A 24582-nucleotide genomic window follows, 5' to 3' on the forward strand; every position below is an offset into this window, starting at 1 on the left:
ACCAAGGACAGGGAGAGGGTGCAGGGAGTGGTGGGGGCCAAGACCAAGGACAGGGGTGGGGTGGAGGAGGGGTGGGGACCAGGACAAGGACAGGGGTGGGGTGGGGGAGGGGTGGGGACCAAGACCAAGGACAGGGGTGGGGACCAGGACCAAGGACAGGGACAGGGTGCAGGGAGGGGTGGGGACCAAGACCAAGGACAGGGGTGGGGTGGAGGAGGGGTGGGGACCAAGACCAAGGACAGGGGTGGGGACCAGGACCAAGGACAGGGACAGGGTGCAGGGAGGGGTGGGACCAAGACCAAGGACAGGGGTGGGGGTGGGGGAAGGAGTGGGGGGAGGGGTGGGGACCAGGACCAAGGACAGGAGTGGGGGGAAGGTGGAAGTACAGGACCAAGGATAGGTGCGGGGGTGGGGAGGGCAAGGATGGTGGCTATGGTGGGCAAGGATGCAGCCCAGGCCTCTAGCAAGTGGGGAACTGGGATGCTGGCAGGTAGCAGAAGTAGGGTCGGGACATGCAGGGCTCTGGTGGGAGCAGGGATGTAGGGGGAATGTGGCCGCCTTGAAGGTACAGTTGAGCACCAACACCAAGAACTGCCCGTGTCCAGGGCAGCTGGGCTCCTCAGAGGAAGACCCATGAAAACCCAGAGACTCTGACAGGAGATTTCCCAACTCGTGAGCAAACTAACCCAGGAACACTTGCCAATCTAACACCCACTAAGTGGCCACGGGATCGACATGGAGAGAAGTCTGAAGGGATGAGGAATTCAGCCTGGATGCAGGGGCCAACTGTGGCCCATGGCCTGCCTCCCTGCACTCTGCTTGTGCAGGGGGTATGGGCCACGTGAGGACGGGCTGGCCCCCCGGGAAGCCCCCCCATTCTGAATCACAGGTGTTCCCACAGAGGACCCCAGCCCTGGCTTCCTAGGGAAGCTGCTCAGGGAAAAGCACCACCTGGTCTGAGTGTTCTCTGCAGAACTGGTACAAAGCGCAAAACACAGTGAAAACCAAAATCTACCAAGATGCTTTTAAGATGAACAATTAAGGTCCTTTCCAGAGAACTCAGCAGGTCTCCCTTAGGCCAAAGGTCTTTCTTATACCGTCCTTTACAACCCAGCCCCGAGGGTTAACAGCGCATCACACCCCAGCCCGGGTGGGGAGAGGCAGGATGCCCTCTGCGGGACCCTGGGTAGCATCAGTGCCAACAGCCTCACCCTCGAGGGAGGGCCAGAGGAGAGATGCTTGGGGCAGGGGCTCTGGGCATCAGGGAGTATTGCTGGTGACTCTGGAAGGCAAAGGGGTGGGGACAAGAAATGGGGGGAGGGGCGGAGACTGGGGGCTCACCACTCCTGCAGAAAAGCGAGCCGAGGAAGGACAGGGCTGGAGGGGAGGAGGGGCCCGGCTGCTGTTACACATCATGGTCACCCCTGCTGCCACATCCCCAACCAGGCTGCAGGCCAGGGCCCAAAGAGGGGCACCTCTGAGCCCCCCAGAGCTATTTTCAGGGCAGCCACGTCTCCCAGATAAACGACACCTGATGCACTGGTGCTGCAAAGTCAGGGTCATGCTTTGGCCAGAAACGGGGAGAAGAGAGCCCCCCGCCTGCTCAGTGCTGTCGTGCCTGTGCTGGCTTCACAGTGTCACCTCTGACTTTAAGGGGGCATCTGAGAACTGGCCCGTGGGCTGAGGGCCAGGGACTTTTACTTTACGTGGCTGCTGCTAAGTGAGGGTCCGCCTCTGGAACCAGTCATCGGAACATGACAACAGAGTAACTTACGCTTGGCATAGACATCTCGACAAGACACGCCCGTGATCTCCAGCTTCCGCAAGTTCTCACAAACGCCATACTCTGTAACAAGAAACAGTTGCTGGGAATTACAGTCAAGAAATCAGAAAGCAGCAGCAATAGCAAGACTAGGGGAGGGGGCGGGGTGGACATGCCTCAGCCTTGGCTGTGTTCTCTGAGCCTGACCCTTGTCCCACTGCAGAGGTTTTACGGGCCTTCTCCACACTCAGTCAACACCTCACTCACCGGTGAAGCCACTGTTCTATTTTTAGATGACACCACTCTGAATGAAACAGCAATCTGTACTGTCTATTCTGATAAGCTCTGGAAACCTAATCGCTCAAACCCACAACCAGACAACCAGCTCATGAACACAGTGAATGCTGTGCATTCCCATGGAAATAAGACCATCACTGGTGTCAGGGTTCCACAAAGGCCCCAGACCCCGGTGTGGCTACTGACTCTGAAGTGAAGACACAGCTGGGGCTGCCCAGGGTAGCCTTGAAGCAAAACCCTATACCACCTTCATGATAGCACTCTCCCCCACCTCAGGCAGGGCCCCCCAGCTCAGAGAGGTTGGTGACTCAGCAGTCCTTCCAGAAGGCCAGCAAAGGGCTGTCCACCTCGTCACACCATGGCCCCTCCCCCTGCCAAGGCCTGGTCTTTTCAGTGGAACGTCTAGCATCAACCCAATGCTTCTATGGCTGCGAGGATTTTGACAATGTCCAAGCCAAGCTCAAGATGCAGACAGTGAAGCAACCACTTGGGGCAAGGCGGTCACCACCTGGCAACCTCCCTGAGCCTGGGCCTGTCTCCCTGCCTCCCCTGCTGACGAACAGCCCATGGCCTGCCTCGTGATCACACAAAAGCACACATGCTACCCTCCTACCAAGAAGAATATGGACTCCACTCCAGAGAGTCATGCAAGTCACAAGAACTTGTCAGGAACTTGTTAGTGAAACATGCTGTATGTGACCTGGGGCAGGGGTGACACTTGCATGTCACATGAGCCACCAGCAACCAAGAGGCCCCAAACCCTCTCAGACCACGTGGGGGACCAGCTGGAAGGGCCACTTCCACCCTGGCCAGCGGTCGAGCTGGAGTGGGTCTGCCCACACTTTTGAGAAGAGCTCGGCCCCACACCAGACAGCCTTCATGAGTTCCCACCACGGCCACGCAGCCGCCTGACAACCACGGGGCTGTCACCACCTTGGGTGATCCCCATAAACAGTGCCCTTCCCTTGCATCAATGTCAGTGCACTCAAACACTGTCACCACACGAGACCGGAGCCTGGGTCTGTTTGCTGTGTGGTTCTGAAAGGACAGCTCCTCCCCCTCGGTTCCAGCAGCAACCAGTGCACGTGGTCAACTAGACCCGCCTGTTAATGCCTCGCAGACACGATGGACATGATGGTTTGGGAGCCCATTAGGGGGCAGGGGGTGGGAATCTTTCTCCTCTGAACTGTGCACTTTTTAAAAATAATTTATTCTCTCATTTATTCTTTTATTTTTTTATTGAAGGATAATTGCTTTACAGAATTTTGTTGTTTCTGTCAAACCCCAACCTGAATCAGTCACACGTATACATATACCCCCTCCCTTTTGAACTTCCCTCCCATCTCCCTCCCGATCTCACTTCTCTAGGTTGATACAGAGCCCCTGTTTGAGTTTCTTAGCCATACAGCAAATTCCCGTTGCACTTTTGTGATACACGCGGATACTGCCAGTCAGATGCAGGGCACAGACCAGAGACGCGCCCGCACGTGCTCTGGAAGCCTGTATCTCGCAGAGGCATCAGTGCCACCCCACATGCACCTCCTGGGGCCGAGTCGCTAAAGGCGGGCAACCTGATCTGTGGTTTTCGTGTCTGAGTCCAGCAATCGTCCAACCTGAGAGAAACAATGCACTGCCTCCCAGCAACGGCTCGAACTTTGGATGACTGAAACACTGATTCTCTCTGCACAACGTGTCAAGAAAAGGCACTGTTAATATCACCCAGGAGAAGAACCTGCATGAGCAGACAAACCAGCCACAGAAAAGCCCACCAACAATCAGAAGGAAAGCAAAGGTATGACACGGTGCTAACAAATATGGCAATGCTCAGTGAGTTTTCTTCAACGTTCCCCAAACATAATATATTCACCAAAGCAGAACAATGTCACTGTGACCCAAATGTTCCTGCAAGAAATGTTTGGTATTTTCCACATGATGGGAAAGGCTTTTTTTTTTTTTTTAAAGTAGTGGCTAGGAATGATTCCACCTCCTCTGATTGTTCTGTAAACCTTTCCATAAGTCACTGGGGAAATGCCATAAAGTAGCGTTAAGGCCAGTGTACCTACACCACCACGGAGCCTCCCTCTCAGAAAAACTCATCCTCCTGCCCAAGATGGTTACAGTTAGCACACCAAACCATGCTGCCCACAGCTGCTTTCTAATTCCCAGCAATTCAAAAAGTTTCCTTGCTAAACTAGTACATCAGGCAGCTTGTGAAAGTCTTTTTTGAAAGTGTCTACTCTAAAACCAGCAACACAGTCTAAAAACAAAACAAAACAAAAAAAGGTTGGGAAGGGGGAGAAAAATGGCTGGCTGAGCTAGACTTGAGGAAATTTAAATTAAACATAGAATCCAGCTATTACCCTATTTCTAGTACATTCTCAAAAGAGATGAAAGTAGACACAGAGATGTGTATTCACCCTTGCTCACAGCAGCACTGTTCACAACAGCCAAGAAGTGGGGCCAACCCCAGTGTCCACTGACAGATGATGGAGAAACAAAACAGGTCCATCCTCACAGCGGGATATTCAGTTCAGTTCAGTTCAGTTCAGTTCAATTCAGTTCAGTCACTCAGTTGTGTCCGACTCTGCAACCCCATGAATTGCAGCACGCCAGGCCTCCCTGTCCATCACCATCTCCCGGAGTTCACTCAGACTCATGTCCATCGAGTCAGTGATGCCATCCAACCATCTCATCCTCTGTCATCCCCTTCTCCTCCTGCCCCAATCCCTACCAGCATCAGGGTCTTTTCCAATGTGTCAACTCTTCACATGAGGTGGCCAAAGTACTGGAGTTTCAGCTTTAGCATCATTCCTTCCAAAGAAATCCCAGGGCTGATATCCTTCAGAATGGACTGGTTGGATCTCCTTGCAGTCCAAGGGACTCTTAAGAGTCTTCTCCAACACCACAGTTCGAAAGCATCAATTCTTTGGCACTCAACTTTCTTCACAGTCCAACTCTCACATCCATACATGACCAGTGGAAAAACCATAGCCTTAACTAGACAGACCTTTGTTGGCAAAGTAATGTCTCTGCTTTTTAATATGCTATCTAGGTTGGTCATAACTTTTCTTCCAAGGAGTATGCGTCTTTTAATTTCATGGCTGCAGTCACCATCTGCAGTGATTTTGGAGCCCCAAGAAATAAAGTCTGACTCTGTTTCGACTGTTTCCCCATCTATTTACCATGAAGTGATGGGACTGGATGCCATGATCTTTGTTTCCTGAATGTTGAGCTATAAGCCAACTTTTTCGCTCTCCTCTTTCACTTTCATCAAGAGGCTTTTTAGTTCCTCTTCACTTTCTGCCATAAGGGTGGTGTCATCTGCATATCTGAGGTTATTGATATTTCTCCCGGCAATCTTGATTCCAGCTTGTGCTTCTTCCAGCCCAACATTTCTCATGATGTACTCTGCATAGAAGTTAAATAAGCAGGGTGACAATATACAGCCTTGACGTACTCCTTGTCCTATTTGGAACCAGTCTGTTGTTCCATGTCCAGTTCTAACTGTTGCTTCCTGACCTGCATATAGCTTTCTCAGGAGGCAGGTCAGGTGGTCTGGTATTTTCATCTCTTTTAGAATTTTCCACAGTTTATTGTGATCCACATAGTCAAAGACTTTGGCATAGTCAATAAAGCAGAAATAGATGTTTTTCTGGAACTCTCTTGCTTTTTCGATGATCCACCAGATCTTGGCAATTTGATCTCTAGTTCCTCTGCCTTTTCTAAAACCAGCTTGAACATCTGGAAGTTCACGGTTCACATATTACTGAAGCCTGGCTTGGAGAATTTTGAGCATTACTTTACTAGCGTGTGAGATGAGTACAATTGTACGGTAGTTTGAGCATTGTTTGGCATTGCCTTTCTTTGGGATTGGAATGAAAACTGACCTTTTCCAGTCCTGTGGCCACTGCTGAGTTTTCCAAATTTGCTGGCATATTGAGTGCAGCACTTTCACAGCATCATCCTTCAGGATTTGAAACAGCTCAACTGGAATTCCATCACCTCTACTAGCTTTGTTCATAGTGATGCTTTCTAAGGCCCACTTGACTTCACATTCCAGGATGTCTGGCTCTAGGTGAGTAATCACACCATCGTGATTATCTTGGTCGTGAAGATCTTTTTTGTACAGTTCTTCTGTGTATTCTTGCCACCTCTCCTTAATATCTTCTGCTTCTGTTTGGTCCAGACCATTGCTGTCCTTTATTGAGCCCATCTTTGCATGAAATGTTCCCTTGGTATCTCTTATTTTCTTGACGAGATTTCTAGTCTTTCCTGTTCTGTTGTTTTCCTCTATTTCTTTGCATTGATCGCTGAGGAAGGCTTTCTTACCTATTACTCAGCCTTAAAAAGGAAGAGAGGCAGACACCCGACACAGCCTGGCTGAACCTTGAGGACGCTGTGCTGAGTGAGATGAGCCCATAGCAAAAGGGCAGCATTGTATGGTACCACTGATACAAAGTCCCCAGAGCAGCCCGATTCATAGAAACAGAGGTAGAAATGGAGGGTGCCAGGCGCTGGGGGAGGGGAAACGGGGTGTTACTGTGTCACGGGGACTGAGCATCCGCTGGGCAAGATGGAAGAGTTCTGGCCATGGTGGTGATAGCTGCACAGCCACATGAATGCATGTAATGCCGCTGAACTACCCACTTCAAAAAGGTCAAAGTGGTACATTTCACTTTGTGTATACCACAATTTAAAAAAGAATTAAATTGCCACTTCCAAATATTCCAACCAGGAAATTTCCAAAAATCTGTTTAACGCATGTTTCAGCAAGAGGGAAAAACAGGCCCGGAATCTGGGCTGAGTTAACACTGAAGCTGCATCCTCCTGTGACCCGACCACCAGGGGCTCTCGGCCCTCCTCACTCACTTCCCGTCCAGTGAGGTGCCTCCCTGTCTGGGTTTTACCCAAGCCCCCCACCACAGATGTGTTTCTTAATGTGCAGGAGGTCTTTTCTGTCTCCACGGGTGGTGACAGATGATAGTTTCCTCCTTCTCTGTTTTCCACTCTCTCACCTCTACAGGAGAACCCGAGGGTCACATGCTACTTCCCAAGACCCTGGAAGAAAAGACAGAGGTGAACAGAGCTGGCACCTGTGCCTGCCATGGCTAGGACGTGCAGGCACTCTGTGTCAGAATCAAAAGTGACAAAGTTAGCGACATCCTTCTACGGGCTGCACCAGTCCTGGAGTCCGCAGTTACAAGGCACTCAGCCCATGCTCCAATAAAGGCCACTCAGGAGGGCTCTGCCACGCTGGATGGCCACAGAGCCAGGACCAGCTCTGACGCAAGCGAGGGGCACATGGGATGAGAGTGGGAACAGGGGGGCATCCTGCTGCTCCAGAGATGGGGGTGGGGGTCCAGGGCAACGCAGGAGCACTGCACAGGCAGCAAAGCGCCCAGATGGGGCGACCTGTGGGTGGAGCCGGCAGAGACACACCTGGAGGCACAGGTGGGGCTCCAATGTGGAGGCCACTGCACTGCCAGGCAAGGCAAAGGCAGAAGAAAGGCCAGGGGGGCCCAGCCGTGGCCCCCAGGAAGCAGCAGTGGGAGGAAGGCGGCTGGGGGAAGGCAGCTGGGGGAATGCGGCTGGGTTGTCTCTCACCTGCTGTAAACTCAGTTCCCCAAATAAAACCAAAAGGTAATATTGATTGGAAATGTAGTTCATTTTTCTTTGCACTAGATTAGGGGATAATTATAACCCTTAATAAAGTATGGTTGGAATTTCTGAGGCTGAAAAAGGAGGCAGAGGCAGAGATGGGAGCTGGTAGAGCAGAGGGGGTCCATCAGGCTTGGGGGGGGGGGTGTTTCAGGCAACTGGCTTTCAGGCCTCCTGCTCTGAGGACACCCCTCCAACAGCAGAACAGGGGTTCCAAACTCCTGTGTGTCCCCCAGCTAGCTGCTTTTCTTAGCTGTTACTGTAACTGCATGAAATGCCTTTTTTTAAAAAAAAATAATAATAATGTAGCAGATCTGGAAAAGCACTTTGCAGCCAGCTCATCTCAGGATCGGAGGAGGCAATGGCACCCCACCCCAGTACTCTTGCCTGGCAAATCCCATGGACAGAGGAGCCTGGTGGGCTGCTGTCCACGGGGTCGCTGAGGGTCGGACAGGACTGAGCGACTTCACTTTTACTTTTCACTTTCACTTTTCACTTTCATGCATTGGAGAAGGAAATGGCAACCCACTCCAGTATTCTTGCCTGGAGAATCCCAGGGACGGCGGAGCCTGGTGGGCTGCCGTCTATGGGGTCACACGGAGTCGGACACGACTGAAGCGACGCAGAAGCAGCAGCATCTCAGGATGGACGAATGTAAAAACCAAACCTAGATGCAGCCCATGGGCATTTCCTATTAAACACTTAGAATATTCAGGCTGCTAAGCAAACAATTCCCCAGGACAGCTGATACCACCTACACAGTCAATGAGACTTCTTCCCAACCAGCTCCACCTCTGCAAAGATGAACAGCCTCAGTGCCAACAGAAGCCTCGCCCTTCCAGCCAGAAGATGCTGACCCTGATCAGCTCCATGACGGGCACCCACTGGCCAAGGGAGCCCCACTCCCACTGAGGCCCATTTGTCATTCTTAAGACACTTCTTCCTGCTACACGCACCCCTGCTGGGTCTCACCACCCATTCCTGAGACCGGGGGTAAGCAGGAGTCTGACTCTGCCATCACGTCTCCCCAGACCTCCTCTCAGATTTCAGATACTCCTCGACACCCCACTAATATTCAGCAAGCAGGCCTGCTGGCTACTCCGGGTTCCTCCCCTGCCCATCACCACGGGGCAAACAGTGAGGGCATCACTGGCAAAGGATGCGGACTCATGAGTGAGAACCCAGGCCACCTCCTGGACCAGTCCTGGGCTTCTCAGAGGACAGTGGTTCCTCCAAAGTCCCAAAGACACACTCCTTCCAGCCAGAAAGACAAACCAAGATCCTCAACTGCATTACGTAACCACTCTGTAAACACAGCGAAACAGTGAATACAGCCCAGCAGTTCTTCCTGGCAAGGCACCCATGTTTGTCCAGTTAAACATGGCCAAGGGGGAATCTTGGCTTAGCACTTCCTGGGGGCCAGACACGCTTCCTATCTTGCTGCTCTGAGGCTAGCGATGTCCGCTAAGAGGAAGCATCTCCTGTACCCCTCCTACTCCGCTAACTGGAAGGATTAGGTTTCTCTGTGGAGCAGCATACGTGATGCAACTCCCAAAAATAAAGAGCCTGTAGTCCTGTCACTGAGCAAAGCAGGACAGGATAAGAGCTTCCCTCCAGTTCTGGGACCCTGCTGTGTGTCCAGGAGGCGATCTGGCTTCCTCTTCTCCTGGTTGGGACAGGGATGCTCCTACTACCTGGACAGTCTGTTTATATACCACCACCCACCCCATACCCCCCAAACAACCAGGCTGAACAGGGATTGCTTAACGAGAACCATAAAATATTCCCAAAGCCAACAACCTGCCCACTTCACCTCCTCTCTGGATGATCCTTCCAGGCTCAGCCATGTTTATCAAAAGCCACAGTATTCACATTTCACGTCAGCATACCAAACAGAACAGAAATAGTGTTTTCTCCTGTATGCAAATACAAAATTGAATACTACTTTTGATTTTCCCATTTCTGTCATACAGCTCAAACATTATGGGAAAAGGATATTTCTAATTATGATGGAATTTCAGCCCACCTTAGACTTACAACTGATCCAAATATTATACAAATATTATTCCAGGGGTCACTGAGGCACTTACCATCAAGAAAAGAAATGGGCAAACTATATACTATAAAGTTGAAACCTGACTTTATGTCTGTTGTGTCTTTACGTGTGAGCATTTCCTTTGTTTCTAAATATATCTTTTGCTATTATTTGAATGTTCTGAGTTGGAATCACAGTCTGAATTTTCTAGACGCATTAGCCTCAGGTAGACCTTACAAAGTGCTGCAGAGATGAACCGTGTTAAAAATGGCCAGCGTTTCAAAATTCACCAACTAAACAGTGAAGTATTAACCAAGAAAAGCCTCGTCAGGGTCAAAGGCAAAGAATGGACTTGGCTTCTGCCCTATGCTCTGAGAAATGACGGCTTATTTATAGCCCCACAAGCAAGTAACTGCAGGAGGCCTGGAGCCAAAGGGGTGATGCATCAAAACACGGCTGGGGGTGGGGGTGGGGGTGCGGGGGTTGGAAACGGGGAGAGGTGGAACCCAGCTCACAGCCAACCCCGTGCCGCCCTGCAGGCCAGAGCGGCTCTGCTTTCCCAGAAGAGGGGAAATATCACTTATTTGGTGCACTTGCCCCAAAAACAGAAGCACCTATCTGGCTTCTGAGTAGCAACTTTCTTTCGCCTGCCCAAAGAAACTATGTAATCCAACAGCTCCATTAGGCAGGGGGCTCAGAAAACCAAATTCTATAAAAACTACTGATTTATTCTTGCTGATTTACTATTGCTAGGACACTGAAAAACACTCGCACCAGCACTGGAAACAGCCACCTCCCTCTCAGTTTCTAGGGTCCCTCCCCCACCACCCTCCACCTGCCCCAAAGTCATCCTCTCATTTTAAAAAGAGCCCCTGTTTCGCATGTCTTGCCCACAGCCCAAAACTCTTAGAAGCAAGAAAACACAGGGGTAAGAAAAAAAATGTTTTTAAACGAAACACAGGTGTGCAGCACCCTCTTCCCCAGATTGCTTGTCTTCTCCTCTGGGAAAACTGATTATTAAAACACAGAAAGCAAAGGTACAAACACTGAGCAGCAAACATGCACACTCACTAACGCCTCACTCGTCCTCCCAGGACACTAACAAGTGTCAGGGTTGGACCTGGGGCTTCAGAGCCAGGAACTCCGGTAGGCTGCGACTACCCAGCTCCTGCTCACCAAGGCTGGGATCGCTTTGGTTTTTGCCTCTGTGCACACAACTTTGACCCTATCTCCCACCACAACCAAATGTCTAGTTCAGGATGGAAGATGTTTAGGGGCTCAGAGAAATGAGACTTGTCTCTCACACCACTATTCTTATACATATTCCAGTTGTAATTAGACTAACCCTATGGGATGCCTATTAATGCTACATGGGACTGCCAACCATCCAATGTTGGACCCAGATGAACTGGAAGTTAAAGTTACCAGAACAAACAAGTGAAACTGAAGACCTGGCTGTTGACAACCTCCATAACCTCGGGATGACAATCATTATTTAAACCGAAAGCTACCAGTACATAACTTTGATTAACGCTGTAACTTTTGCAAAAGCGACTATAAGTGAAGTTTGAAAGTAAAGGACTATTGACTATAAGAAAATGTTTTGCATATTATTAAACAGAAATCGATCCAGATTAAATAAAACCTGCAAATCAATAATAAAAAGAATAACACTGGGGGAAAGGGGCAAAGATTAAGGATACACGAATAAGAGAAAACAAAGAGTGCCAATAATTCTGTTTTTTTAATGCGCATCTTCATGAGTTATCAGCCATCTGCAAATTAAATGAGATGCTGTTTCTCACCCAGATTGGCACAGATTTTTAGAAACAAATGGTTCAAACCAGAAAAAATTTAGGGGATGCTGGATTAAATGACATAACGAACCCAGACCACAAAGGCAGCTCTGTGATGAGCACAGAGCACTCCTGTTACCTTCAGTGTCTTGCCTGTGCATGCCTCGTGACAGGTGTGCAAAAAGGAAAACACACCTGTTAATATCTGGAGTGAAAAATCACCGCCCCCCCCCACCCTCCCCACCCTGGCAAGATAACTGGCCAGTTTCCAGCAAAACTATGAAACTCATAGCCCACTACCCCAGCAATACCAGTTCTGGATATATTCCTCAGAGAAATTATCAAATTTAACTGCATCCAAGGAAACATATGAGCTCGTTCACTATCACACTGTGTGCAGTGAGAAAAATAAAAATGAGCAAAGGACCACACACGGCCTCTCCAAATTATGAACCGCCACACAGTGCTCAAGAAGCCAGAACCAGATTGAAATGTATTAACATGGACAGAATTTAAAAACACAAGTTGACAGATGCATAATACTCACGGATAATATATTTCTGAACTAAAGCACTATAATACAATGTTGGGGATGTTACAGGTGTATGTATATACAAGTAAACTCGACCCACAAGCGTGGCTGCTTCTTGAGAGTGGGAAAGACAAGGCTGATCTGGAGGGATTTGAGAGCTGGCTAGAAGGCTTTCTTTTTAAAAAAAAAAAAAAAAAGGAGAAAAATCAAAGGCAAATATGATAGAAGACTTAACTGTTATTTACTGGGGATGACTAAGAAGGCGTCTGCTTTACCATGTTTGTCTTTCATTTTTTTAATTTCTCAGAGTGAAAACTCTCCCAGCTGCCAGGCCACCTTGGTGAAGAGGAGGCCTTGACCCAGCTGTCAACGGTGTCTGCTGTCCCCAGAGAGCTGCACTGAGAGGCACAAAAGCAGGCAAGGAAAGGCTAGTCATCCTCCATCTGCCCTCACACCTTTCTACATCTTCAGGAGGACTTTTCATATTTCCACTAGAAGTTGTAAGAACCTGTCCTGAGCTGTACCTCTGGTTAATTTTACCCTGTGGCACACCTCTGAGCTTTCTGATCACACGCAAGTCTTGTTAGCCTCTGTTCCTACATATCTTACAGTTTCCCCAGAGACAACCCCCTGGAGACCACCACACAGGTTTGGCTGACTGATGGAGAAACTCACAACGCTCAAAGCAACATCTGTGACAAATCTGGGATTCACAAGGGTACAAAATGCAAAACAAACCAAACGAAAAGGTGGAATTCTCTTTGCCTCTGAAAGAGGTGAAATTAAAATGGCCGTGAAGCATCATCACCAGTTAGGGTGTGAGGGCTTCATCTGTTATCATCTCATTTTACCCTCAAAGTCACCCTATGGGGGCAGCACTTCCCAGTAACAGTTGGGCCAGGGAAGCAGCGTGTCCAGGATCTCAGCAGATAAACAGACCAGGATCTCAGCAGATAAACAGAGTCTAGTCACCGACGACCAATCCTGACCAATCCTGAGGGCTGACCACTGAGCTTTATGGTAGAAAGATGATGAACTGACTGACCTCCCTCTGGAGAGGATTCAGAGAAAGAGGCCATCTCGTGAGGTCTTCCTGGGGGTGTAAATACCAACAGCTGGGCAATGAGTTGTAAGGTGTTATCAAGATGCACAGCCTCCCTGCTGCCCACAACCCCACTTTGGAAAGTTACACCCCAAGAAGATAGTCTCAGAAGTTCTAAAAGGTACATGTAAGTCCCATCAATTCCTATAAAATGCACAAGGCAGTCTCGATGGCACAAGGAAAAACTGCAAGCTTAAAAGTCTAACAGTAAAGGACTAGCCTGTGGCATACACAGGCAGTGGAACACTATGAAGTTTTTTATACTGAATCTTCTATGAGATCATAAATGATACGGTCCCATTTACGGAAAAATGTGTACATGACTCCACATGTGCATACGGTGAGACGTTTCCCAAAATTTTAAGAGTGGCTCATCTTTGATAGCAAAGACCTCTGATGATTTTTTACTTTTTTCCCTTTTTGTCCTTCATTGTTTGGTTTTTCTTCTTACCTATCCTTTTTACCGAAACTCTAGAGTTTAGTGAACAGCAGAGATCTGTCAACGTTTAAATGAATACAGAGCCCTGAACTCTGGGTTAAGTAAAGCTGTTTTCAGGGGATTTGTTACAAAACTATTCACCACCCTCACTTCGGACATCAGCATCCCTTGAGCGGGGCATAAGCGCCCTCCAGCAATGCCTGCCTCACAACCCACCGCTTCACAGACCAGGTCCTCGCCCTCGAGACCGTCCAAACCCTCGGGCTCCCCTAACTATTCAAGTTCACCCTCATCGATCTCGTCAGCTTCGCCCCCAGGGGCCGGGAACCGAGAAGGGTGTCACAGACGTCAGCTAGTTCCCCGGCCTAAACCCAGCCCCAGCTCGCGTCGCTGCCCTCGGCGTCCTGGCCCCCGTAGCTGGGGGACCCCCTCACCCCTCTCTGAGCACCCCATGAACTCCGCCGCGCCCGGAACCCGCGCCCGCATCTGTGGCAGCGGCCCCCGGGGTCACAGCAGCACCCGGTGGCTGGGACCTTCCGCCAGGGATCCTTGTTCGTTGGCAACTGCCCTTCCAGAGCTGGTGGGGACCCCACCCTAGCCCCTCCCAGTCAAGCCCCCTGGGGCCCAGGCCCCGCCCCGGCGCACTCACCCTCCCGGCAGCGCCGCCTCCAGATGGTGTCAGTGTGCAGAATGCGTCGGAACTTGGTGCAGACCTGGGCCAGGCTGGGCAGGTCGGTGCCGGGCAGCGACGCGAAGATCTCCACCAGCAGCTCGGGCGGCAGCTCCAGCAGCGAGCATCGCGGGGGCGACGAGGGGCCCGCGCTCCGGTCGTCCCCCGCCCCGGACAGCGCCGCCGAGCCCGCCTCGATGAGCTCCTCCTCGGGGTCCGTGTCCGGTTCGCTGTCGGCCGCTGCGGTCTCGGCCGGGCCCCGGCGCTGCTGGCGGCGCCGGCATCCCCGCGACGGGCCCACGCCGCAGAGGCGAGCGCACACCGCCATGCCGGCGACTGACGGCCGCCGCGCCGCCGCCGCCAGTGCGCACGCGCCGCCCGAGAGCAGAGCCCCGCCCGCCCGGCCGGAGAGCCAGGCCCCTCCACGCCGCGCCACGCCCCTCCAGGGAGCCTTATTCCCGCCCCTCCAAGGAGCTTTATCCCCGCCCCCAGAAACGCGGAGTCCCGCCCCCCTGGGGAGCGGAGCACCACCCCTGGGAGAGCCCTGCCTCGCCACGCCCCGTCAGAGAGCCAAGCCCCGCCCCAGGGAACCAAGGCACGCCCCTGGGGTTTGAGGCCCCGCCCCGCCTGACAGCTAAGCCACGCCTCTAGTACGTTGCCGACGTCCCTGTCTGGGGCTTGGCCACGCCCACTAGGGGGGACCCGAAGAGTCTTGGGCTCACGTGGCCGGAAAGCCCCTCGCCTCGACCGCCCTTCAGGGTTCATTAGGTCCCTCTTCTCGCAGCCCCACCCGTCCCAGGCGGCCCCGGCCTCCGCTCACCTGAGGACTGCGGGCCTCCCGTCGCGAGCGCGGACAGAGCACGGGAAAGGAATGTCACCGACAAACGCACGACGGCCGCCCCTTCCCGACTGAGCGCACACGACGGGGTAGACAGTAGATGGCGTGCTGCCGGTTGTGAGGGCCGAACTCACCACCTCCTGAGTACGGGACTGGAGCTCTCCCAGAGGTCACTCTGAAGACCCTACGAGGGACCCCCCCCCCCACCTCGCCCTCGGAGAATGCCTCGGGAAGGCCCGAAGGCCCCTTCCAGAGCTCCCCCCAAGGATCCCCAAAGAACCCCCTGGGAAGACCCAGAGGACCCCCAGGGAAACCGGAGGACCCCCTCTCTCGAGGACCCTCTGGGAAGGCCTCAAGGAGCCCCCAAGAATCCCCCTGAAGATCCCCAAAGAACCATCCAGGGAAGCCCGAGGACACCCCCACAGGATCGTCCCAGGAGGGCCCCTAAAAAGACCCCTGGGAATTCCAAGAACTCTCCAGAAAGGCTCTGAGGACCCTCTGGAGAATCCTCCAAAAAGGCCTGGAAGAGAGTCCTCCTACAACTCCCCCATGAAGGCTCAGAGGATACCAGCCTCGGACCCTTCAGGAGGAGCCCTCTTAAAACCCTCAGGACCTCTAAAACCCCCGTGAGCACCCTTCCATGAAGAACCTCCCAGGATAGCCCAGAGAACACTCTTCTGAGGACCTCCCGGGAAGGCCTGGAAGAACTCCCCGCAGGATCCCAAGAACCCCACCAAAAGTTTCAAAGGACCCCAGTGTACACCTCAAGGATCCCCCCTGTGAGAACAATTCAGGATGCGCACGAGGATAACCACGCCACATCTCCCCATGACCCAGAAGGGTCATATAAGGTGTGATTAGGGGAACAACACAAACTTATAGCACCTGGAACTAGTTAAGCCAAGTCGGACCCTAAATTATGCCTTTCTTTTATTTAAAAACTGACATTCACTTATTTCTACCCTGATTGCAATGAAAAGGGGAAATCACACTAGGTGGGTAGTCTGTATGATCTTCAGTTCAGTTCAGTTCATTTCAGTCGCTCAGTCGTGTCTGACTCTGCTACCCCATGGACTGCAGCACACCAGGCCTCCTTGTCCATCACCAACTCCTGGAGTTTACTCAAATTCATATCCATCCAGTCAGTGACACCATCCAACCATCTCATCCTGTTGGCCCCTTCTCCCACCTTCGATCTTTCCCAGCATCAGGGTCTTTTCAAATGAAATGGGTATATCTTTCCTTTTCTCCTTTGCTTTTCACTTCTCTTCTTTTCACAGCTATTTGTAAGGCCTCCTCAGACAACCATTTTGCCTTTTTGCATTTATTTTTCTTGATCACTGCCTCCTGTACAGTGTCATGAACCTCTGTCCATAGTTCTTCAGGCACTCTATCAGATCTATATGATCTTGCTGTGCCCTAATTACCTTGTTTACTGTGCTCTAGGGTACTGTGGGTTCTAGAGGGGAAGCCAGCTGGGGCCTGGGGCAGGGGTGAAAGACACAAAGCCTTCCTGTGACAGTGGCTTCCCCTTAAGCAGCACTAATAATAAGAAACTGTCATTTCCAGAGAGAAGGATGCGATTACGAGAGGAAGCAGACCTCTGCCTGGCTGGGCCCAACTCCTTTCTGGTCCAGACTGACGTCAATACCCTGAAGTGCTGGAGCAACTGCCCAGAGCCCATATGGAAGCTAAGAATCCACAGACCACCCCAGTGTTTCTGGTCAGCGCTGCTCTTTCTTCTCAGATTGAAAAATAACGACTCTACCAGTTCCCTGGGCCCAGCCTCCACAAGGTCCTGGCTCTTCACTACTTCCCTAAGGAGGTCTCCAAGCGGAAAAGACGGCTGCCTACCCCAGTCCACAGAATCCCATAAACAGGGAAGTGCATCTTGACAGAAGTAACAATGCTGGACTTCAAACCTTGACTATCTCAGCTCGGGGCAGTTGAAAAACAACTTGTGACTGCCTTCCCTGTATCTGGGTGTTTTTTCGAACTGCCCTCCAGCCTGTTATCAGAACTCACTTCCTGCAAATGGTAACACAGAAACAAAACAAGAGTCATGCTTCACTCACCTATTTAATATTAGTATTTAATGGCCCCATTGACTCCATATCACATCACACAGAGTGCTTCACAATCCAGGCCTAACCACCAGGTCTGGCAGCATCTCCTGTCTCCAAACATCTCTCAATGGGAGCCACCCAGTTCCTTAGTGGGAACGCACCATGCCTTGTCACATCCCTGCCCCTTATTCAAGCTGTCTCCTCTGCCAGGAAAACCTTCTTCCCAGTCTGTGCCAGTGAACAGTCACCCCTTCCACCTTGTCCTCAAATGGTACCCCTTCCAGGGATGTCCCTTTATTACTGCACCATCGTTTATTACAAACACTTGCTTCCTTTGGTAGCAGCCTCACTAGCTGTATCCTCTGTTACGTGATGGACATGCTAGCATGCATCATGTAATAGGCAAATGTGTACTGGCTAAATGTTGGTTGAGTGAAGAAGAACAAACTGCCTAGACGGCTACAAAGGGAGGAATGTAAACCAAACAGATTTAAAGAAGCCCTGTGGATCATCACCATCCCTATCCAAGCTAGGAAGTCTCTCAGCAAACAGAAATGCGTCAACTCATGTGATAAGTATTTACAGAATGCCTGACTAACCTACATGCTATGTTCTGCGTGGATCCATAGATTATAAAGCATGCACTTTGCTGCTGTATATTTCAATCTTTTTTTTTAATCTATCTACTCACTACTAGGTCCTATTAATAAAATATTCTTCTAGAAAAGTTTTAGGGTATATTAAAATGTACAAAATAATTTGGTTAAATTTCCATCTTTTGAAGAATGGTTAAACTATGTTCGTAATTTGATTTATGTATAATTCAGTTAAAGTGAAAGTGAAGTCGCTCAGTCGTGTCCCACTCTTTGCGACCCCATGGACTGTAGCCTACCAGGCTCCTCCCTCCATGGGATTCTCCAGGCAAGAGTACTGGAGTGGGTTGCCATTTCCTTCTCCAGGGGATCTTCCCGACCCAGGGATATGAACCCAGGTCTCCCTCATTCCAGGCAGACACTTTAACCTCTGAGCCACCACATTTTTGACAGCAGGAACAATAAAAGACTGTGTACAAGAACCCACAAAGATGTTAAAGGTTTGAATTTGTGCTGACCATTAGAACAGAAAGAAATGGATGACCATGAGGACTGTGGTAATCCATAATGGAGGAGAAGAACCAGGGGGGAAGGCTTAGGCTATTGCAGAAAACAATTACACATTGAACCCTGAAAGCTTTGTGTCCTTGAAGCTTTTACAGCCCGTTATGTAGAACTGGATCCTTTACAAAAAACACCAAAGAGGATACATTCATGCTAAAATGAAGGAAAATTAGATAGAAAAGATCTTTTTTAATGGAAATTTTTAAAAATTGTATACAATTTTAAAGGTTACTTTTTCTTGCAGTTATTACAAAATATTGGCTATATTCCCTGTGTTATACAGCACACCTCTGAGCCTATCTCACACCCAAAAGCTTGTGCCTCGCTCTCCCACTCCTGTGTTGCCACCTCCCATGGCAACCACTAGTCCTCTGTGTCTGTGAGTCTTCTTTGTGTTATATTCACTAGTTTGTTATAGTTTTATTTTTTTCCAAGAAAGCAAAGTGAGGATTTATTAAGTGAAAGTATGCTCACAGTGGGAGAGCAGGCAGACTCAGGTGAGTAGCTGCCTCACATTGTATTTTTTAGATTCCACATATAAGTTTGTGCCTCCCACTCCCCACCTCTCTTGTGCCCCTCCCTCACTTTCTCCACTGGTAACCACTAGTGTTTGTTCTCCGTGTTTGTAAAGTCTGCTTCCTTTTTGTTATATTCACTAGAGTTTGTGGTATTTTTTTGGATTCAACATATTAGTGATATCATACACTATTTGTCTTTCTCTCTCTGGCTTATTTCACTAAGCATTATGTCCTCCAAGTCCATCCATGTTGCTGCAAATGGCAAAAATTTTGTTCATTTTTATGGCTGATTGTATGTGCATATGTACATCAGATTTTTACCCATTCGTCTGTTGATGAATGTTGTTGACACTTAAGTTGCTTTTATATCTCAGCAATGGTAAATAATGCTGATATGAGCATTGGGGTATGTGTATTGATATCTTTTTTAATTAGTGGGGTTTTTTCAGATATATATACAGGAGTGGAATTTCTGGGTCACATGGTAGTTCTGAATATCCATTGGAAGGACTGATGCTGAAGCTGAAGCTCCAATACTTTGGCCACCTGATGTGAAGAACTGACTCATTGGAAAAGACCCTGATGCTGAGAAAGATTTAAGACAGGAAGAGAAGGGGATGACAGAAGATGAGATGGTTGGATGGCATTACCAACTTGATGGATATGAGTTTGAGCAGGCTCTAGGAACTGGTGATGAGCAGGGAAGCCTGGCATGCTGCAGTCCGTGGAGTGACAAAGAGTCAGACACGACTGAACTGATGGCAGTTCTGTTTTTAATCTTTTGAGAAAGTTCCATACCATTTTCCACAGCAGTTGTACCAACAGATCATTTGTTTTACCAAATGACTACATGCTCCCAATACATTCCCTCTTGGGATTACAAGAGGGAACTCTTTGTTAGTGAAAACTGTTATCTAAGGAAATTAGTTTGAGCATTCTTTGGCACTGCCTTTCTTTGGGATTGGAATGAAAACTGACCTTTTCCAGTCCTGTGGCCACTGCTGAGTTTTCCAAATTTGCTGGCATATTGAGTGCAGCACTTTCACAGCGTCATCTTTCAGGATTTGAACGAGCTCAACTGGAATTCCATCACCTCCACTAGCTTTGTTCGTAGTGATGTTTTCTAAGGCCCACTTGACCTCACATTCCAGGATGTCTGGCTCTAGATGAGTGATCACACCATCGTGATTATCCGGGTCATGAAGATCTTTTTTGTACAGTTCTTCTGTGTATTCTTGCCACCTCTTCTTAATATCTTCTGCTTCTGTTAGGTCCAGACCATTGCTGTCCTTTATCGAGCCCATCTTTGCATGAAATGTTCCCTTGGTATCTCTAATTTTCTTGAAGAGATCTCTAGTCTTTCCCATTCTGTTGTTTTCCTCTGTTTCTTTGCATTGATTGCTGAAGAAGGCTTTCTTATCTCTTCTTGCTATTCTTTGGAATTCTGCATTCAGATGCTTATATCTTTCCTTTTCTCCTTTGCTTTTCGCTTCCCTTCTTTTCACAGCTATTTGTAAGGCCTCCCCAGACAGCCATTTTGCCTTTTTGCATTTCTTTTCCGTGGTTTTAGAAAAGGCAGAGGAACCAGAGATCAAATTGCCAACATCCGCTGGATCATGGAAAAAGCAAGAGAGTTCCAGAAAAACATCTATTTCTGGTTTATTGACTATGCCAAAGCCTTTGACTGTGTGGATCACAATAAACTGTGGAAAATTCTGAGAGAGATGGGAATACCAGACCACCTGACCTGCCTCTTGAGAAATCTGTATGCAGGTCAGGAAGCAAGTTAGAACTGGATATGGAACAACAGACTGGTTCCAAATAGGAAAAGGAGTACATCAAGGCTGTATACTGTCACCCTGCTTATATGCAGAGTACATCATGAGAAACGCTGGACTGGAGGAAACACAAGCTGGAATCAAGATTGCCGGGAGAAATATCAATAATCTCAGATATGCAGATGACACCACCCTTATGGCAGAAAGTGAAGAGGAACTAAAAAGCCTCTTGATGAAAGTGAAAGAGGAGAGCGAAAAAGTTGGCTTAAAGCTCAACATTCAGAAAACGAAGATCATGGCATCCGGTCCCATCACTTCATGGGAAATAGATGGGGAAACAGTCAAAACAGAGTCAGACTTTATTTGGGGGGGGCTCCAAAATCACTACAGATGGTGACTGCAGCCACGAAATTAAAAGACGCTTATTCCTTGGAAGAAAAGTTATGACCAACCTAGATAGCATATTGAAAAGCAGAGACATTACTTTGCCGACTAAGGTCTGTCTAGTCAAAGCTATGGTTTTTCCTGTGGTCATGTATGGATGTGAGAGATGGACTGTGAAGAAAGCTGAGCACCGAAGAATTGATGCTTTTGAACTGTGGTGTTGGAGAAAACTCTTGAGAGTCCTTTGGACTGCAAGGAGATCCAACCAGTCCATTCTGAAGGAGATCAGCCCTGGGATTGCTTTGGAAGGAATGATGCTAAAACTGAAACTCCAGTACTTTAGCCACCTCATGCGAAGAGTTGACTCATTGGAAAAGACTGTGATGCTGGGAGGGATTGAGGGCAGGAGGAGAAGGGGACGACAGAGAATGAGATGGCTGGATGGCATCACCTACTCAATGGACGTGAGTCTGAGTGAACTCCGGGAGATGGTGATGGACAGGGAGGCCTGGCGTGCTGCAATTCATGGGGTCGCAAAGAGTCAGACACGACTGAGCGACTGAACCGAACTGAACTGAAGGAAATTAGTAGTGTACAGGGCAAGGCATTTTTCAATTGATTGCCTCAAAAGTCATGGAAAATAGCAGTTATTGTACTTAAGAAAGCCTTGTTAACTTCCCCATGCTGGTTCTCAGAATCCAGATTTGAAAATGGCATCTGCTCAGAAGAAATAATCAAGGTGAATGGAGAGAAGAGAAATTATTCAAAGGCTAAACAAGAGATTTGGTGTGTAAAATAAGAGTCTCAACAGCAGCATTTATGGGCAAAAGCTGGAAAAAGAGCAGTCCTTCAGAATTTGTTTACAATTAAAGGAACAAACGACTATAACAAAAAAAAAAAAAGGGCCTGTGAAAGGCCAGCCGGTTCCATGAACTGTTACACGCTCACTTAAAGACATAGTATTAGGTTGTAGGAGTGATTTGAGATCGCTTTGCTGCAGTCACCGGGGTGCTGATTTCTGAAGTTGTATAAGAGAGCCAGGGCGTCATGGGAGAGGAAGTTCTCCTGCGCCATGCCTCTTTCGCTCTGAACAATCTCTCCTGGACCCGGTGAAGACGTTCCGAAAGACTGCAAGCTATGGAGCGTCATTTGCAAAACCCTCCTGGCTGAATCTTTTCTGAGAATAGCCAGGACACTGCTCTTGAGCAATACTTGTTTGTTTACTTGTGCTAAAGAGCAGCGATGACACAACACTGATTGGACCAACAGCCAATAGTAGCCCGGACAACAAGGAGGGTTGGATATTTCTCCCAATCAGAAAGAGAAGAGGCGGGACAGGCCGGGCAGGCCTGAAGAGCTAACTTAAAGCTCAGTGTGACTTGCCCTCCATACTGAGTGTGGCAAAATAACCCTAACGTGTTCTGTACTGCAGGTTAACGTTTCATGCCTTCTTTACAGATTCGCAGAAATAGCGTGGTAGCATGATTTACAGCATTACTTCACTAATGCTGGGACATCATATTCTAGCAGTTACCTTATATCCCCCACAATTGTGGTCATTTCATGTTAGGAAAAAGGAGTAGGGTGAGAGTTATTTAAAATTGACCCTGCTTGGCTTTCTAGAATGATTATGTGATAGTTTAAAAAGTACCATGAGGTTTCTGGAGAAAGCTTTGAATAAATTCACATGACAGATTTGTTCTTCTGTACATTATGTAGATTATTTAAAAGATGAGTCATATTTGCTATTTGTTTAAAAATAAATCTTGCTATGCTTATATTAACTAGCTTAAAATAATTCATGAGTGATATTAACTGACCATTCAGAATATCATTTACTACACTGAATGTCTATTGAACTGCAATCTGAGGGCACATGAAATTTTTCACATTCAAGTACATTTGTTTTCAAAAATTTACATGAAGTTACAGTATCTCTTAGTTGATATTTGTTTGCATATAACAAATTAGTCAACCTTAAATATAATTTATTTCAATATGCTTTTCTTTCAGGCTCATGAGATAACTACACACCAACTGCTTTAAATGATTTTCTGAGATACCTATGGGGTTGTGTGGTTTTAAATTCAAGTAGGAATTTTAAATAAGACCATAGCAATCACTGTTAATATGGACTTCAATACTTGAAAAATCATGGAGTAATCCTGTCCCATCACTGTAATAGCCCTTGTGGTAATCCCTGGGGCAGTGAACCCAAGGCTTGAGGTAATTTGGTAAAGCTTTATGGATGCCTAAGGGACTAGAAAATATGAAACCCTTCTTACCCTCCCCCCAGTTCCATATGCCTGATATCGATTTTTTTTTTCACTCTTCTTGCATTGGGAGCAGTTGTCCAGCAAGGGAACAAAAAGTCCATTTCTTACAAGGTAGCAATTAAGCCAAAAAAGCACTCACCAGTCAATATTCAATATCATAAAAACCCAGAAAAGAAAGCAATACACCGTCCACACTCTCATGGAGACTTTGAAACTGATCATTTTGTGTTTGGCAGAAGGTAGGTACTCTTACAGGATTCCCCCCATCCCAATCTTTGCAGAATAAATACAAAAATACTAAGAATGTCCATGGAGCTTAAAACCTTCCTTTGGAAACCAGATAGAATGTTTAAGTCCTCTTTATTTTTTAATTGGATTCTATATAGTCTTGTTGTTTAAAAATTTATTTGCTAATTTTATTTGACTATGCCGGGTCTTAGTTGTAGCGGGCAGGATCTTTGAGTTGTGATCTTGCAGCATTATGAACCCTTAGTTGCGCCATGTGAGATCTTGTTCCTCAGCCAGAAATAGAACCCAGGCCTCCAGTACTGGGAGCATGGAGTCTTAGGCACTGGACCACCAAGAAAATCCCTAAGTCCTCTTTATTAACTGTACCTTATCAGAGATTTTTCAAGGTAAAGAACTGTGACAGAAAGGGGGGTGGGGAACCTGGGAAAGTGACATAGGCACAATACAGTGTTCTTTTGTGAACAGTGACACAGTAGAGAGCCACAGCTAACATCACTGTTCTGGCAGTGGGGGGTAATTATACAGCAGACCTGGCTTCTCTGCAAAGGAAGAAATTCCAGCTGCACTGGAACCCTTTTGAGAGCTATGTTTTAGTAGGTTCTGTATGTTTGTATAATAAATGTTCATTAGCACAATCCAAAGACTTTATTAAACAGATATTATAAGAAAGGCTTTTTTCAAACTCAAAAAAGGGGAGAACACTTTCAAAGTCCAAGATATTAAAAAGCAAAACCAATCAAAGAATCAAGTGCTGTTTATTCACATACCTGTTTATTAGATGTTTGAACTGGGCAATAACTGACTTGCTCACTAAATGCTTCATAGATATCTATATTCTACCAGGTCACTTCCATCTGCTCCTCGGAAAACACCTGGAGTTCTCAAATATAGTACAAATGAGTCTGAGACTGAGAAAAGCGGTTAGGTATTCAAGGTAGTTCCGCTAGTTAGTTACCGAAAGCCTGTGAGGACTGAATATGGGTAAGGCTCCCTATTTAAGAGAAGAGCCGAGAACAGTGAAAGGT

The 24582-nt window shown here is 48.3% G+C and overlaps 1 protein-coding gene across 4 annotated transcripts in view; it reads right to left on the minus strand.

Annotated features, from left to right (window-relative positions):
- FBXO31 (F-box protein 31) overlaps positions 1–15203 on the minus strand; it is a 39914-nt gene extending 24711 nt beyond the window's left edge. For 2 of the 4 annotated variants that reach the window (XM_069552621.1, XM_069552620.1), the window contains exons 1-2: positions 14271–15203; positions 1775–1846 (exon numbers count right to left, since the gene is read on the minus strand). In XM_069552621.1, coding sequence (XP_069408722.1) covers positions 1775–1846; positions 14271–14619 — 421 coding nt within the window. In that variant the 5' untranslated portion in view covers positions 14620–15203. The remainder of the gene's footprint in view (positions 1–1774; positions 1847–14270) is intronic. The other 2 variants (XM_069552622.1, XM_069552623.1) reach the window with 2 other exon arrangements.
- Between the last annotated feature and the right edge of the window lie 9379 nt (positions 15204–24582).

This window comes from Ovis canadensis, chromosome 14 (genome assembly GCF_042477335.2).
Source record: "Ovis canadensis isolate MfBH-ARS-UI-01 breed Bighorn chromosome 14, ARS-UI_OviCan_v2, whole genome shotgun sequence".
NCBI classification, from domain to species: Eukaryota; Metazoa; Chordata; class Mammalia; order Artiodactyla; family Bovidae; genus Ovis; species Ovis canadensis.